Source organism: Melozone crissalis, unplaced genomic scaffold (genome assembly GCF_028551555.1).
Source record: "Melozone crissalis strain CALT ecotype California unplaced genomic scaffold, PUWL_Pcris_2 ptg000111l_1, whole genome shotgun sequence".
In the NCBI taxonomy this organism is placed as follows: domain Eukaryota; kingdom Metazoa; phylum Chordata; class Aves; order Passeriformes; family Passerellidae; genus Melozone; species Melozone crissalis.
This window is the reverse complement of record NW_026535888.1, coordinates 6,338,568-6,356,136: the sequence shown is the minus strand read 5'-3', so window position 1 is coordinate 6,356,136 and position 17,569 is coordinate 6,338,568. Positions and strand designations below refer to the sequence as shown.

Below are 17,569 nucleotides of genomic sequence, written 5' to 3'. Positions count from 1 at the left end.
GCCACAACCCTCCTGCCATGCTCCTGAGCAGAGCCAATAATCTTAAGAAAGAATTACATTGGTATGGAGGCAGCTGGTCAGTGGAATTTGGGAAAGAGCAGCTTCTTCAGGACGGGGGTGGGGAGGGGGCACTGCAGCCCCATTGCCCCACAGCCCGTTCCCCCTTGTCCTGTCCTCCAGGCCCTTTTCCAAAATCCCTCTCCACCTCTTGGAGCACTTTAGACACTGGAAGGGGTCTAAGGTCTGCCTGGATCCTTCTCTTCTCCAGGTGAGCATTTCCATCAGCTCCAGCTCCAGGCTGTTCCCACCTCACCTCAGCAGTGTCCCGCAAGGAGCAGCCAGCAGCAGATGCCCTGGCAGGGCACACGGAGGGGATCACCCCACACAGGCACTTCCCAGGAAATCCCTTCCATCCCTTTCCCATTTTCAGCTCTGCAGTGACCAGCCCTGGTCACTTTGCCCAGTTGCTCCCAGACTTCTCCTCTCCCCGCTGCCCTCAGCTCTGCCCTGTCTGCTGGGGCTGCAGATGGGACAAGGATTGCCTCTGTTCACTGGGACCTCAGGGGGTTCCAAAAAGGCCAGGAGACAGCCACCCCTTTGCTGCACAGGTGCCTTGATGCCAGGGAGGACACCAGACCCAGGAAGGGGAAGGTTGGGAACTTCTTCTCCTTCAAAAGAAGAACTGCAGCGTTTGAAAGTGCAGGATCAGGTCTCAGACCCATGGCGTGGAGTGGGTTTCCAGTACAAATCCCACTCTAACCCCATTTCCAGTACAAATCCCATTCTAACTCCTTTCCCATTACCCTTTTCCTTTCTCCCTCTGCTGCTGTGAACCATTGGCACTTTGTAGTACCAAATATTCTGCATGCTCCATGCAATTTAAAAGCCATTATGTCAGCTGCTCTCTCCCCCCAGCTCTTGAAGCCCCCAGTTGCTGTGTCAGAATGTAATTAGCTTTTGATGGGATGTTAAGATTTCTTGAGCTCCTGTGGAGAGGCAGCGTGGGGAGAGGCAAGGCAGTGGATTGTGATTGTCACTCCCCGTGGGAAGCACTCGAAGACCCTGGAAGACTCATTTACAAAAATGTTAAATAAATAAATAAATAAATAAATAAATCCAAAAGCAGCAGACTCAGTAGGCATTGGTTTAATCAACTGAAATCACTACGATTTTTTTACCTCTGTGCTCTTTCCTTTTGGAGGCAAATGGGAATTAACTCCCTCATGACCAATGGAAAGTGCAATGGGGAGGCCCAGCCAGGGGTCTATTGCACACCCAGCTCCTGGGAAGCTGGGAAAGCCCTTCCTGAGCTGTTCATCCCTGCCCGTGGTAAGGAGATGCTGCAAGCTCTGCTGCTTCCCCCAGCTGTTCCTTTGCTCCTGCATCCACACTGGGACCAGCCCCTCCATCCACACTGGGACCAGCCCCTCCATCCACACTGGGACCAATCCCTCCATCCTAACTGGGAGCAATCCCTCCATCCTAACTGGGAGCAATCCCTCCATCCTAACTGGGAGCAACCCCTCCATCCACACTGGGACCAGCTCCTCCATCCACACTGGGACCAGCTCCTGCATCCACATTGGGACCAGCCCCTCCGTCCACACTGGGACCAGCCCCTCCATCTAGCCCAGGAGCAGCAGGAGACACTTCCCTAAGCACAAACCTGCCACAAACTCCCTGCAGACACAGCGCCCTGAGGTCAACACAGCCCTGGCTGTGCATGGTGCTGTGAAACACAGATGGATCCAATGCAATCCTGAGCCATTCCCACTGAATGCCAGTTCAACTGGATAATGGGCCCTATTGATTGCTGCAAGGGCCAGACCAATCTCACTTGTCCTTTCAATGATTATTGTGGCATTCTCTACATTATTTCTGCTCAGTAAAATTAATTCCTCTTTGCCCACCCCTGTTCCTGTGGATGGGAGCGTGTTCCAGTCTCCATTCCTGCGGAGGTGGAAGTTAAGGAGACCTCTGCAAGGACTGGACTTAATTCACTTCTGAACTGTTGTCAGACAATTTGATATTTTTTTTGTTTCTCTCTAATACTGTCACTGGCATTAGTAGATAAAAAACAATAGCTGCATCTGGTCACTTGAGTAGTCAGCCTCCCCTTCCACAGCTCTGCTGACATTTCTGTCTCCAGCCTGGACACTAATGCATTCCATTTTAATTTTAGCAAATGCTTTCTTTATGATCAGAGACATTTTTCATTTGTATGTGTTTGCATCTCTCTTAAAATTCAATACTTCATTTGGGGCTGCCAGGTTATTGCTGCTCCTCAAAATAAAACATTTGTGGCACAGGAATATTTCAAATTATTTTCTCTGGTTTCCTCCACTCAAGAGCAGCAATTGCCTTTCCAGCTGCTCTGGGAGGAGCAGAGAGGAGTCAGGTCCCAGTCCCAGTCCCAGTCCCAGTCCCTGCCCTCTGCACAGAGGATCTGGAGGGAAATGGGGCTGCTTGGGGCTGCCCTGTACAGAATCACCCAAAACAATCAAAAGGAGAGGCTGAAGGAGATGTTTGCCCTCCTTTGGCCATCACACTAAAGCTCCTGGAAAAGACTTCCCAGCCAACAGCATTTTACATATAATCATATTTCCGTGGGGTGCAGCAGGAGATTCCTCAGGTGGTCTGGATCCCTCCCGTGCTGCCTTGAGCAAACAAACCAAGGGAAGGGCTCTGCAGAGGGGCTGCGAGGGTTTGTTTGCCCGTGCCAACCTGTGCATGTCCACCTCGGACAATCCCAAAGCATCTGGGGAGGGAGCAGCCCCTGAGCAGCCCCTGAGCTCGCAGGGACGGGAAGGAGCAGGAGGTAATGATTCCTGCGGGATGGAGGTAACCAGCACTGGATAGTTCTGGGAGCAGGAACTCATCTCTGAACTCCCCTAACAACGGCGCAAAGGGTGCAAGCCCAGCTCTGCCAGCCCAGCCCTGCTAAACCCAGCCCAGCCCAGCCCTGCCAAGCCCAGCCCTGCCAAGCCCAACCCTGCTAAACCCAGCTCTGCTAAACCGAGCCCTGCCAAGCCCAGCCCAGCCCAGCCCAGCCCAGCCCTGCCAAGCCAAGTCCAGCCCTGCCAGCCCAGCCCAGCCCGGCCAGCCCAGCCCAGCCCAGCCCAGCCCAGCGCCCCTCAGGGGCCCTGCAGGAGTTGTGTTTGCACGGCCCGAGGAGAGGAGAGATCGTATTTTATATCAGCAATAAATGTCAGCAGCTAAAATCAGCCTTCAATTCCTAACTGTCGATTTTCCATAACAATGAAGGCTGGATACCGAGCTGGGCAACCCACAGGTGAGCTGGCAGAGCCAGGCAGCTGGGATTCCTTTAAACACTGTGATACCTGAGGCTATGAGAAATCTCACCTCCTTATCACAGAGCAACCCGTCGTTAACAGTGGATTTCCCACCTCTGAGCATGCTCTGGCATCTCAGGATACACAGGGTCAGACATGTCCCAGTACAAGAGCCCTCAAACCCAGGCACTCTTGCATCTACAGCATTTCCCCCAGTATTTGCTTTCCCAGTGTTTCTGCCCAGCCCAGCTGTAAATGACTGAAGTAATAGAGCTCCCACCATTTCCCCTGGAAGATTATTCCATGGTCTAACAGATTTTGCCATTAGAATTTTTTTCCGTCCTGATGCAATTTAATTTCACTCCATTATATCAATGTATAGAGAGAAAAGAGAAAAACCACAGGGGTGACAGAGAGGGCAGAAGGGTCTAGAAGGGGTCTGGGCAGGATGGAGCTCAGGAGTGACAGTCCCATGACAGCCGTCCCAGCCTGCTGCAGAAGGTTGGATAATCCATCTCCATCTCCTCCCCAGCCTCTGGAGGCTGTGCCTGCCCTGGAGAGATGCTCCCAGTGACCACGGGCTGCCAGCACACACACAGAGCCACCGAATTCCGCCTGAAAACTGAACCCAGGGAAGGAAAGTTCAGGGTGTTGCAGCGCTGGCAGGATGTGCTCCTCCTTCCCTAATCAGGATGTGTTATTGGGGAGCGCTTAAAGCCAAGTCAGGGGTAATTAAAGGTAATTAAGTGCCCTCAGTGGGGAGTGAGGCGCTCGGGGATGCAGAGGAGCTGCCCTGCGGCTCTCGAGGAAGGGGATGAGGCTGTGCCGGGCTCGGGGCTGCCCAGAGCACACAGGAACAGCCCTGCAGGCCAGGCAGGTTCAGGCCTTTGGTGTTCCCCTCTGGGGCATCCTTCCTTCTGCAGGAGCTGGGGGAGAGCTGAGCCCAGGGAGCAGCTCCCAGCCCAACTGTCCTGAATGTGACGGGGCAGGCCCTGTGACAGCTGAGGGGGCACAGGACCCGGGATGGGAATGAAGCAGCTGCTGGGACTGGAAAAACCCTGGCTGCAAATGGGAGCTCAGCCTGAGCAGCAAAAGCTGTGCCCAAAAGCCAGCAGTCACTCTCCACAGCGTTCATCTTCCCTGCATTACTGGGAAAAGCAAGTAACTCCTGATTTACCCCGAGTTCCTGCTCACGCGTGCGAGGAGCTCCATAAATGCCCATTTTACACGAGTCCCCACACAGCTGATGAGCAGCAACAGGTGGAGCTCCAAGCGCTGCCAGCGTCCCGGGAGCAGAGCAGAGCCAGGCCGGAGTGTCCCACCCTGGCCCTGCATGGGACAGGGCCAGCCTGGGCTAAATTGCAGGTGAAAACCCAGCACATCTCTACCTAAACATGGCCAACCACTCGCAACTCAACTTCCAAGATGCTTCCTTGTCTATCATAGAAGAACTGATAGGATTCCATGACCACACCCTAATGGTTGCAAGGCAATCCGCAGCCTAGTCCTCTACCTATGAATCCGGATACTTACAGAAAAACTGTCACCAAGTACAGCTGATGCACAAGAAATCGACCTCGTCTGAACGATCCTCCCAGCCATAGTGCTGGTCATGCTCGCCCCACTGTCCTTACAAATCCTCTACATAACAGACGGCATCAACGAACCCGATCTGACCCTAAAAGCCATCGGTCACCAATGATACTGAACCTACCAATACACTGATCTCAAAGACCTCACATTGGACTCCTACATAATCCCCACTACAGATTTACCCTTAGGACACTTCCACCTGCTAGAAGTCGACCACCGTGGTGTCATCCCTGTAAGCTCCACTGTCCGAGTCATCGTCACTGCTGACAATGACACACTTCACTCATGAGCTGTCGCCACTCATGAGCATCCCCCGAGCTGCCATGGACACAGCCAGGCTGCCAAAAGAGTCTGCATGGGGAATATGGAACAGGAAAGCCTTATAAATATGATTGTCTGGCAAAAGATTTTGAGACTATGGAAACTCTAAGTGAGATTGAAATAAAGCAAGCTTTGAGATCCCTCAGTTACTGAACAACTGGAAAACAATGGCATGGCCAGCTGAAGGTGATCCCCTTTGGATCAAACAATACCCTCTGCTTGTAGACAGGCCCAAGGCTCAGAGCAGATCCTGCCAGCTTGGCAGAAGGGGCCCAAAGAGGAGTTTTTAGGGTTTAAAATGTAACCCAGTGTGGTAATGTAATGATTCTTATAGGCTGTGTGGAAATGCTGTAGGATTTGTATCTTGGACAGGATTGGTTAGTGAGAATGAGAATATTCAACACCGAAGATTTATTGTATTGTAACAGGAACCTTGCACTCTTATTCTCTTATCCTCCTTTTAATCTCTCATCCTCTCTCCCCCTCTCTTCTCTCGGGCCTGCTCTGAGCTGTGTTTGGCAGCTCCCAGCAGGGCCCTGCACCCAGGCCCTTTGCAATAACCCACAAGTTCCCAGCCCTGGCTGCAGAGATCTCTGGTCTCTGTCCATCCTGACTGTGCTACCCCCGGCACTCCTAAAAGTCTGCATGGGGAAGACCTTTGCTTTGGGAAGAACTTGGGCATTAATGAACTTGGGAGGGATTTAAAAGCCATGTGGATGTGGCACTTGAGACCAGGCCAGTGATGGGTTTGGAAGTGTTGGACTCAATCTCAGAGGGATTTTCCAACCTAAAAGGTTCTGTGAGGTCGTGGCTCTTACTGCAGGTTCTGTGTCTGGCTGTGGCTTTGCTGTCAAACCTGGACTCCAGACCTTGCCCAGTTACTCCAGCAGAGCCAGATTGCAGCTCTCTAATTCCAGTTTAACTCACACTAGCAGTGCACAACCTGCACCAAGCTCCTTGGGGATTGCTCTGCCTGTATGGATGTAAAGAGGGTGCTTCAGCCAGCCAGACCCTCACTCACTGTCAGGACTTGGTTCCTGCAGCAGGGCCCCGTGGCTGAGTGCTCCCTTTGCACCCCTCAGAGGAGTTCTGCAGAGCTCATGACCTCAGGAGACAGGGAAAGCACCACAGCAGAGCACTGTGCCTGCAGGAGCATCAGGCAGGGTGGAAATGCAGCATCCCTGGGCTGACACCTTGTTTCTGGAGTTTGTCATGCCCATGGGAACAAAGCCCTGAGCCAGCCCTGCTGCTGGGTGCCAGGGTGCCAAAGGGAGGCAGTGCTGGGTGGGAGCAGAGTGTCCCCAGCCTGTCCCCGTGTGCCCACAGGGCTCTGGCAGGGGCTGCTGGGGCTGCTTGGATGGAGCCTCTCCAAACCCCATGTGCCACTGTGGGCTGGGCTGTCTCCAGCTTGGAGAACCTGGGTGTCCCAGAGAGAGCCCAAAGTGGGGAAGCCATGCCATCTCCAGGCTTTGGACATGAGGAATGTTGGCTTCAATACCGACATTTTGCCTGCAGGTCCCAAAGCATCTTGTGAGGCCCTCACCTGCTCCATCACAGCAGCAGCACATCCACAAAAGGCACTCAGACACCACTTTTGGGCTATTCCTGCCTGATTTATTTATCAGGCCCTTCCCTCTAGGTCTGCTGCACTTCTGTGGATACAGAGCTGTGCATCAAAAAAGGGTTAAAACCCCAAGGGAGCTGCTGATTACATTTTATGTAGTTCAGAAAGGCCAGTGAGGCCCTGGAACCAAACATTTTTCCTTTTAATGACACCCTCATGGATTAAGAGGGACCTGTCTCCCCACAAACATTAAAGCAATGGATGGATTACCCTGGCGACCCCACCTGTGCACTGCTGGGACACCAGGGAACAGCCTGCAAAAGGGCCACAACAGCTTTGGGACAGGTGTGGCACAGGCAGGGCAGTGCCACTTCCCTCCACTGTCCCCAAACAGCCACCCTGGCAGTGGAGCTGGGCCAGGGAAAAAGAAAGTGGAAAGGGGTTTTGGGGTGAGAGGAGGTGTTATTGCAGATGTTTGGGTTATTGCAGGGGTTTGCCTAAAAGGAGGAGGAGGGAAGGGGAGAGGAAATATCTACCAAGCTTTAGGAGAAGCAGATGGTGGCAGTGGAAGGGAAAGTGCCTGTGAGATGAGTCCAGTGAGTGGGATTAGTCCCAAGCTTGCAGAGGTCTCTCAGTGCTCCTGTTCAGGGCCATCAAAGCCTCGGGGGGTTCTGGGCAAGGCAGGGTCTCTGGCTGCCTGGGGATGGTCCCAGGGCTTTGGCAGCATCGTCCATCAGCACCCCCTGTGCTTTGCCCTGGCAGGCACCCAGCCAGGGCCCCTGTGTCACCATCCCGGGGGCCCAGCTGCCACCTGAGCTGTGCCCAGGCCGTGAGCCACCTCCAGCCAGGGCTGGCAGGGGACACAGTGACCCCTCAGGCACTGGCAGGGGATGCTGGCCCTGCTGGGCCTCGCCTGTGACTGGCAGGATGGAAATCTGCCTAATTAGCACCAGTAAAAGCAGCAGCAGCAGCAGCAGGGGCCCGGGCAGCCCCTGCCAAGCAAACATGTTCAAATCAAACTGCAGCTCCTTTGCTCCAAAGTTTACAAGATGTTTCTTTCAAACCCTCATTAAGCCCTTCTGTCGTCCCCCCTGTGCCTCGGTTCCAATGCCAGCACACAGAGCCCTGCTCCAACGCTGTTCTAACCCTGCCCCAACCCTGCTCCAATGCTGTTCTAACCCTGCCCCAACCCTGCCCCAACCCTGCCCCAGCCCTGCCCCTGCCCCTTCTGGGCATGTGATGTGGGCATTGCCGGCACAAGAGGCACGAAAGGGCCAAGGAAGTCTGAGGGATTGGATTTTCCACTGTCCAGGCCATCCTCCTGACACAGTCACCTCTGCAAAAGCCCCAGAACAGTTTGGAAGTGGAACTGGAGCCATTTCCTGGCCAGAGCAGCCCCAAGTGCAGCAGGACAGAGCCTGACCTGGAGGGAGCTCGTCCTGCCCACCCCAGGCAAGGCACACAGGCCCATCCCTGCCAAGCTGCTCTTTGGCATCAGCAGAACGGTCTCACATGGGAACAGCCCGAGCCTTGAGCACAATTTTTGGAAAGAATTTAATTCCTTGGACTCTCATTAAGTGTTGGGCACCAAGTCCTGGCTCTGGGTGAGCACCTGGGCTGTTTCCCTGCTACTGGCACAGCCCCACATTGTCCCCTCCCCAGGTGACACAGCCCCGAGGACAGAGCCAAACCACAGCCCCATGCTCCAGGCAGATTTTGCTCCTGAGCTGACACCTGCCCTTTATCCCACGGGTCTGGGAACACCTGACCAGGGTTTGGGGCCCCCAGGTTTTGTGCCAGGGCGTGGCATCCCTTGGCACATCCAGGGATGCTGGGAGCAGCGAGCAGGGTCATGCCCCAGGGGAGTCCGGCCAGCTCCAGGCACTGGAAAAGCTGAACCCTCTGCGAGGGTTCACTCAGAACTTCGGGCAGTCAGCCCTTTTCCTTTTGCTGAGCTCAGGACTGCGTGAAGTGCAGCTCACAGGCAGCAAGGTGCCCCACAGAGAGCCTCGGAGGTGAGGAGGGAAACGTCAGGAGGGGAAATTAAATGGAGAAACTCAGCTCAGCCCCAAGCAGAGCATCCCTGCTGCTGCCCTGAGCAGAGCCCTTGGAGCCTCCTGAGCCCTGCCTGGCCTGGGCTGCGGCACAGCTGCATTCCCTGCCCTGCAGGGTGGCCCTGAGCAGCACCCTGGCCTGCCCTGGCACAGGCTCTGCCGTGGCATCACCTGCAAGGAGCAGGGGGTAAAGGAGAAGAGAAAGGGCTGCAGGTCAGTGCTGGCTGATTGTGACACCCCAGTGACACTGCCAGCTCCTGGCCAGGGTCCCTGAGCTCAGCCAGAGCCAGAGCCAGAATCAGAACCAGAACCAGAGCCAGAGACACAGCCAGAGCCAGAACCAGAACCAGAGCCAGAGACACAGCCAGAGCCAGAACCAGAACCGGAGCCAGAGACACAGCCAGAATCACAGACACAGACACAGCCAGAGACACAGCCAGAGCCAGAACCAGAACCAGAGCCAGAGCCACAGCCAGAATCACAGACACAGACACAGCCAGAGCCACAGCCACAGCTACAGCCACAGACACAGCCACAGACACAGCCAGAGCCACAGACACAGCCAGAGCCACAGCCAGAGCCACAGCCAGAGCCACAGCCAGAGCCAGAGCCACAGACACAGACACAGACACAGCCACAGACACAGACACAGCCACAGCCACAGCCAGAGCCACAGCTACAGCCAGAGCCACAGACACAGCCACAGACACAGCCACAGACACAGACACAGCCAGAGCCACAGCCACAGCCACAGCCACAGCCAGAGCCACAGCCACAGCCACAGCCAGAGCCACAGCTACAGCCACAGACACAGACACAGCCACAGCCACAGCCACAGACACAGCCACAGACACAGACACAGCCAGAGCCACAGCCACAGCTACAGCCACAGCCACAGCCACAGACACAGCCACAGACACAGACACAGCCAGAGCCACAGCCACAGCCACAGCCACAGCTACAGCCACAGACACAGCCACAGCCACAGACACAGACACAGCCAGAGCCACAGCCACAGCCAGAGCCACAGCCACAGCCACAGACACAGCCAGAGCCACAGCCACAGCCACAGACACAGCCACAGACACAGACACAGCCAGAGCCACAGCCACAGCCACAGCCACAGCTACAGCCACAGACACAGCCACAGCCACAGACACAGACACAGCCAGAGCCACAGCCAGAGCCACAGCTACAGCCACAGACACAGACACAGCCACAGCCAGAGCCACAGCTACAGCCACAGACACAGACACAGCCACAGCCACAGCCACAGACACAGCCACAGACACAGCCACAGACACAGCCAGAGCCACAGCCACAGCCAGAGCCACAGACACAGCCAGAGCCACAGCCACAGCCAGAGCCACAGACACAGCCACAGCCACAGACACAGCCACAGCCACAGCCAGAGCCACAGCCAGAGCCACAGACACAGCCACAGACACAGACACAGCCACAGCCACAGCTACAGCCACAGACACAGACACAGCCACAGACACAGACACAGCCACAGACACAGCCACAGCCAGAGCCACAGCCACAGACACAGACACAGCCACAGCCACAGCTACAGCCACAGACATAGACACAGACACAGACACAGACACCGCCACAGCCAGAGCCACAGCCACAGACACAGACACAGCCACAGCCACAGCTACAGCCACAGCCACAGACACAGCCACAGCCAGAGCCACAGCCACAGCCACAGACACCGCCACAGCCACAGCCACAGACACAGCCACAGACACAGCCACAGACACAGCCACAGCCAGAGTCACAGCCACAGCCACAGCCACAGACACCGCCACAGCCAGAGCCACAGCCACAGACACAGCCACAGACACAGCCACAGACACAGACACAGCCAGAGCCACAGCCACAGCCACAGCCACAGACACCGCCACAGCCAGAGCCACAGCCACAGCCACAGCCACAGCCACAGCCACAGCCCCAGCCAGGGCAGGAGCAGCAGAGCCTGGCAGAGGCTGCAGCCCTGGGTGCAAACAAGCAGCAGGCGAGGCACAGCCAGCACAGCTTGTCCCACCCAGAAGGAAGAGCACAGAAGGATTTTGGCTGGAAAAGTCTTTAATGTCATCAAGTCCAACCATGGAGGCAGCAGTGCCAAGCCAAGCCTCCCCTCCTCCCAGGTTTCTGCAGCCCCAGCTGTGTTAGGGCCCCCTGGGCTGGGGGCTCCAGCAGCCCTGGCACTGGGTGGGACATGCTGGGCTCAGGAGGGATCTGTGCACAGGCACTGGGGTCAGCCCACAGAGCTCCCTTGGCAATGTTCTCCAAGCTCTGCTAAACCTGTTTGGGTTTGGGAGGTGGGGGAAGAACCAGGAAACATCAGGTTTCAACACTCACAGGGTTCTGTTATTCCCCTTTTGATGCTACTTTTTATTTTGATTAAAAAATGCTTTGAGGTCTGACACAAACCTCCTTCTTGCCCACGGAGCCAATGTCAATACAGAGCTCTGTGAGCTCCTCAGGGGGAAACGTTTGGAATTACAGAATGAAAAAATAAAAATTAAAAGCACCAGCCTGATCTTTTCCGAGCTTTGCTCCTTCCTTTGCAGGCATATTCAGAATTTTTCTCTTTTCCCTATGAAACATTTTGGGTTCCCAGAGCACCCACAGCTGAAGCAAACCCCAGCTCCCAGTGGGCAGTGTCCAAGCTTCTCTGCTCCCACCCTGCGTACCATCCCAGGAGAAAGACCCTGGTTCACTTTTCCTTGCAAAATCTCTCCTTTTGGAGCCAAGTCAATCACCTTCCCCTCCTGGCATGGGGCACGGAGCCCAGCCAGGCTATCAGCAGTATTTAGTTAATGCTGGAGAAACCTTGGATCAAAAGGAAAACAACATTTTCCCACAGAAAATGCAATCTCCAACCCCTTCCTGTGCTCGATTAAAGCAACGCCACTAATTAGGCTTCCATCTACCCATCCCACACACTCTCCTGGGCCAGCAGTTTCCTGCCCACCCTTGTGCAGCCTTAGGCCAGCCTTTCTCCAAGTGAAAATGCCTGTGAAAGGCGTGAAATTGGGCAAGGACAGGTTTGCAAACAACCGCAGCTTCTGGAGCTTGGCAAGATTTGATTTCAGCAGAGAAACTCAAACCAAGAGGGACCTTTGCCAAATGGTCTGGCACCAGGGCAGCCAATGCAGGCAATTCAAGGTATTTGTGTCCCAGCCTTGCATTTTCTCTTGCTGTGGGAGCAGGGAAGGGGGAATTCTGTCCTTCCACCTGCATTTTTGTGACTCTGAATGGCTCCAGCCAGCCCCACTAAAGCATCTGCCTGTGTGGATGCATTTGAGGTGCACTGGGGGTGTGAACCTGTTTATTTGTGTGTGTTTGTGTCCCTGCACTCCGGCTGTTTGCTGGAACAGGCTGCACTTCCCCCTGCATATGTCTCTGTGGCTACGTGCCTGGCTGCGTGGGAGAGCTTCCCGTGGCTCCTGGTGCCATTCCCAGGAAGCCCAGACAGCAAAAGGCACACGCTGCACTGGGGAATTATTAGTGAGAGAAGCAGTGGGGAAGGGCTGAGAAAGGGTTAATCTGCAGAAAATAATCCAGATGGGCAAAGAAGTGCCACAGAGGGTGTTTGAGGTGGCTCCTCCCGGAGAGGTGGAAGAGAGAGGACAGGAGCTTTGGGAAGGGTGAAAGGGAAAGCCACAGGGTGGGAGTCAGGGGGCAGGTGCACCCCAGGCTTCCAGCCTGCACATTTTCTTCCCTGGGGTTTTAAAGGGATTCTTCCCACTGAGCCTTTTCTGGCATCAAGACAAGAGGCATCGAGAGCAGCAAACCCTCCCAGCAGCACCTGCATGGCCCCCAGGAATTCCAGCCCCTTAACACTGATGTCACACAAGGCTTTTCCCAATGGAAAGGTCCTCCAGTTGCTCCCAGAGCAACTCCACACAGCAGCCTCTGAGATGACCAGCTGGGATCTCCATCTCCGCAGTTCTAACCCAGGATGACCAGCTGGGATCTCCAGCTCTGCACTTCTAACCCAGGATGACCAGCTGGGATCTCCAGCTCTGCAGTTCTAACCCCAGGATGACCAGCTGGGATCTCCAGCTCTGCACTTCTAACCCAGGATGACCAGCTGGGATCTCCATCTCCGCAGTTCTAACCCAGGATGACCAGCTGGGATCTCCAGCTCTGCAGTCCTGAGGGAGCCCAGGGGCTCCTGTCCATCCCCAGCTCACCCAGGCCATGGAGCAGCATCTGGAGTTCCCTCCAGGACAGGGGTCCCTGGGGGTCCATCCATTACTCTCCTATCAATGCCCTTCTCGGTTCATTTCTTTAACAAATCTTCCCTGTACATCTTGGTGGAAACAGCCCAGAGATAATAACAGTAGATATGGGTTGACCTATGGGATTCCTGGAGTGATCAAACTGTCAGATAACAGAATAAATCTTTCTCGTGGGCTGGGATTAAATCAGAGAGTGTTGGCTGCTGCGGCTTCTTATTTATTTGTGTTCTCTTAAATTGCATTTCCCTTCCCCCCATGAAGAGCACTGGCTGCCTGCAGCTGTAAATTACTGCAGACCTTCTGGTGAGTTGAGACACCGAGTCTCTTAACCTTGCAAACATCTCCTGCTTCCTTTAATGGCTTCTGAGAGCTCCCAGGAAAGAGAAAGCAAAATGGGGGGCATGATTTGATGGGAAGTTCATACCTTGGCATTGCCCCGGTCTGGAGATGCCCTGCAGCCCCTTGCTGTGGAACTCCTGGATGTTTCATGGCCGTGGATGCAGCATTTCCTCTCGGCTTCCCCAGCCTGCTCCTGGCCCTGGTTCCCTGCAGCACCGTGGGGCAGGGGCTGGGGCTGGGCTATGCCTGCAAACAGCCCTGGGGAGCTGGGAATCACAGCCAGGGAACCACAGAGCCATTCAGGCTGGAAAAGTTCTGTAAGAAAAGGGGGAACAGGGTGCCCAGAGCAGCTGTGGGATCCATCCCACCCTGGAGCCCTGGCAGTGCCCAGGGCCAGGCTGGACACTGGTATAGGTGGCCATTGAATCTTAGTGTGTATTGTATAGGTGGCCTTTGAGCCATAGTAAAGCCTATGCATTGTATAAGTGGCCTATGAGTCTCAGTAAAATCTGTGTATTGTATAAGTGGCCTTGCTCCAGTCCTAGTTGTTCTAAATGGGCTGCAGCTGTGATGTCCTTAATTGGGTGGCAGCTGTGGCTAATGAAGATAACTGGGATAAAAGGGGGTGAGTTGGCTGGTCAGGGAGAGCCTTGGAGGAGCTCTGATGAAGAAGCAGGAACAACACTGCTGTGAAGAGCTGCTTGTGAGAAAACCACCCAGAAGGTATGGGACTCTAGAAATATAATAACACACTGGGGCTGGAAGCACCTGGGACAGTGTCCCTGCCATGGCAGGGGTGGCACTGGATGGGCTTTGAGGTCCTTCCAACCCAAACCACTCCATGATTTAGGATTCTAAGATCATCAAGCCCAACCATGAACCTGGCACTGCCAAACCCACCACTAAACCACGTCCCTGGAAGGGGCCATGGCCCTGCTCTCCTGCCCGAGCACACTCCCAGAGTCCCCATTTGCTCTGGCAGGGCAGCACGTGGATTACTGGGCTCAGGCAGCATCTCTGGAGCTTGGCTGGGAGATCCCATGACAGCTGTAGAGACAGGACCCAGGGGCTGGCTCAGGAGGGGTGCTTGGAGAGATGCCCAGAAGGGTTTGGTCTCCAGTGGCAAGTCAGGAGAAAATTCTGACAGGGTAAAATACGTCCTCCTTTAAAAAAAAAGTTAAAATAAAATAAAAAAAGAAAAAAAGTACAAACCAAATCCAAACCAAATCAAGGTGTGAAATTTGCTGTGAAAGGATTCTGGAAAAGTTTCTACATTTCAGTGCTTAAGTCCCAGTTTCAGAGGAGGTTCCTGCTGACCCGCTGGTGCTCTTCCACCTCCACAGAGTGAGCTGCAGGGGAGGTGGAAGGGAGATCCAGGGAAGCTGGGGTGTACGTACATCAGGATGTCAGTCCAGGCCTACATAGAAAAAGCTCTCACACTTTCTAATCCTTCCTAGGAGCAAAAATTTTCTGAATCCCACCCCAACAGCCTCCATTGCCAGAACCAGTGAATTCCCAGGGGTCTGCAGAGCTACCAGCACATCCTCAGGGACAACTTCCCCCATCCCAGCCCTTCCCACAGCCATCCAGCCTCCCTGCCGTGACCTGGACACTCCTTGGTGTAAATCCTGAGGAAACAATCAGGCTATGGGACCTAGTTCCCAGCCAGACATTTCTAATGAATCTGATTTTGTAAAAACAGAAATCCTGGAGATGCAGAGTCACCAATTGCTCTTGAAACCTCATCAAGCGTCCCACGGAGCAGGGAGAGATGAGCTGCTCCGTATTCCCTTTTTGTGCTGTTTGAAACACCATCCCTTCTGGAAGGGAGAAGGGGGATGCAGCATCATCATCCCCAGGGTGGCAGGGAGTGCTGGGAGATGCTCTGCCCAGCACAGGGGCTGCCCTCAGCCTTTCCCCGGCTGCCACAGGCAGGGGAGCAGCCCAAGCACTGCAGCTCAGATAAAGTCAGGCTGAGTTTAGGAAGGGAGAGGTGCAGCACTGAGATCTTCTCCAGAACGTGCACAAGGAGCTGCTGGCAAACCCACTCTTGCCTTACCTGAAGGACCATCCTCCAGCCCACCAGCGGGTCAGAGATGCCAAGAAACTCCAAGGAGCATTTCTCAGTCCACTGGCTCCACCAACACAGTTTCTCTGGGATTGGAAGTCCTCCCATCGCTTTCTTCACCTCCTGGGACCATAAAAAAATTATAACTTGGCCATTGACCCTGAAATGCAGAGGGTCTGGCACATGGAGACCTGCGTGCAGAGCAATTAATGTGGAAGGGCTGACTGAGCTCCCATCGTGTCCATCAGAGATCCCCTATGGACCCCAAGGCTGCTCAGGAAGGGGGAGATAATTCCCTGCAGCTGTTAATCTGCAGAGACACCCAGGACCACAGGAAAATCACAGGTTAAAGCTGTTCCACCTCTTCCAGCAGGAACACCTTCCCTGTCCTGTGAACCTCGAAGACACGACACACAGAGGAAAGTTAGATAATTAATTTGTTTTTCCAAACCATGTCCTGGAAAAAAAAAATCAAAGTTTTTAGCTAGAGGAAAATTGTTTTGGCAGCCCAGCCCTCCAGGAGCTGTTCTGGAGTTCATTTTAGTTGACTGAGTGTGCTCACACATCTGTGATTAGACACTCTACAGATATTTTTGTTAACCTCCCTATTTGAAATTCTCCCCAAACTTCCAGAGCAGGATTTTCTTGTCCAAGCATTTGTGTTTTGTATCCATGCTGAAATACTGCTTTATAAATAGCAAGAGCTTTATCTTGACTCTAACCAACAACCTCAACTTAAAGCTAAATGCATAATTTACTGCAAATTAAACTTAATGGGACTGGAATAATTATGTTGACTTTTGGAAGTACTTAAGGATAAATACATGATTAGATATTTTGCACACCGTGAGGAAATATTTATTTCAAAATACAAATTCTTCCCATTGAGTCTTTGGATGGAACATTTAGAGGTGACATGAGCAGCATAGAGATTACAGCCCAGTTAAAGCTGCTTAAACAAATTCTCCTACAGGACTTGGAGCATTGGAGAGGTGGGAAGTCTCTGTGCCATGGGATCACGGCTTGGGGAGGTGGGCACATTCCTGCCTGGGGCTCTGCAGCCTCTGCTCCCTGTGCCCACTGTGGATGAGGAGCCCTGGGCTGCCCATGGGAACAGGATCATCCTGCCCAGCCAGCCCTGCCCACGCCTGGGCCCCAAACACAAACCCAGCAAGGAGGGACAGGCCCGTGGGCCAGCAGTGGGCTGGGTTTGTCCTGTTCCAGCCCCAGCTGGGCTGGGTTTGTCCCATTCCAGCCCCAGGGCCAGCAGTGGGCTGGGTTTGTCCCGTTCCAGCCCCAGGGCCAGCAGTGGGCTGGGTTTGTCCCATTCCAGCCCCAGAGGCAGCTGGGCTGGGTTTGTCCCATTCCAGCCCCAAGGCCAGCTGCTCTGGGTTTGTCCCGTTCCATCCAGGCAGGCTTGGGCAGCCCCACAGGGCTCTGCAGTTCAGGGTCAGAGGATGAGGATGAGCCCAGCCTGAGCCACAGCAGCTCTTGGCCTTGCAGGGACATCCCAGGTGATAAATGGGCATGTTGAATTTGGTTTCATTTTAATGAATTCATCTGCCAGGTCAGTCAGGAGGGTTAACACAGCCTCCCTCAGCCCTGCCTCTGGCCTGCCCCTTGGCTCGAGGCAGCTTCCAAAATGCCACATCAAAAGGAACAAGGCCAAACTTTAGAGGGCTGAAGTGCCATGAGGTGCTTGGAGGGACAGGGATGGGGGCTCCAGGTGGGACCCCCACCCTGGGAAGGGTGTGGCTTCTCCTGCAGGAAGAGAGGAAGAGGAATCCTTGTCCACCATTCCCTGACAGCCTCGGGCCTGGCCCTCTGTACCGGGCTGGGTGAGCTCTGGGCACCCTCCTGACAGCATTCCTCATGTCCTGCAGAGGTTTTGGGGCTCTCCAGGGGCAGGATGGCCACGGTGGGGGCAGTCAGGACAAAGCTGAGCATCCTCTGGGAACAGCAGCCCCTCTGGGCAGGTGGAGAGGGATGGCACAGGGGTCCCCACCTGCCCCCTCTGTGGCAGCTGCTGACACCCCTGGGCTGGAGCTGAACTCCCCAACACTTCCAGCGCTGTCTGTCAG

At 54.5% G+C, this 17,569-nt stretch overlaps 1 protein-coding gene across 1 annotated transcript; it reads left to right on the top strand.

Moving 5' to 3' along the window:
• Positions 1-2,730: 2,730 nt before the first annotated feature.
• LOC128947950 (procyclic form-specific polypeptide B-alpha-like) lies at positions 2,731-10,503 on the top strand (the record flags this gene model as incomplete). Its single annotated transcript, XM_054292473.1, is given in 3 exon segments — positions 2,731-2,841; positions 9,568-9,648; positions 10,321-10,503. Coding segments are annotated over 3 exon segments (375 nt in total), but the record flags the coding sequence as incomplete, so codon positions are not given.
• Positions 10,504-17,569: the final 7,066 nt, after the last annotated feature.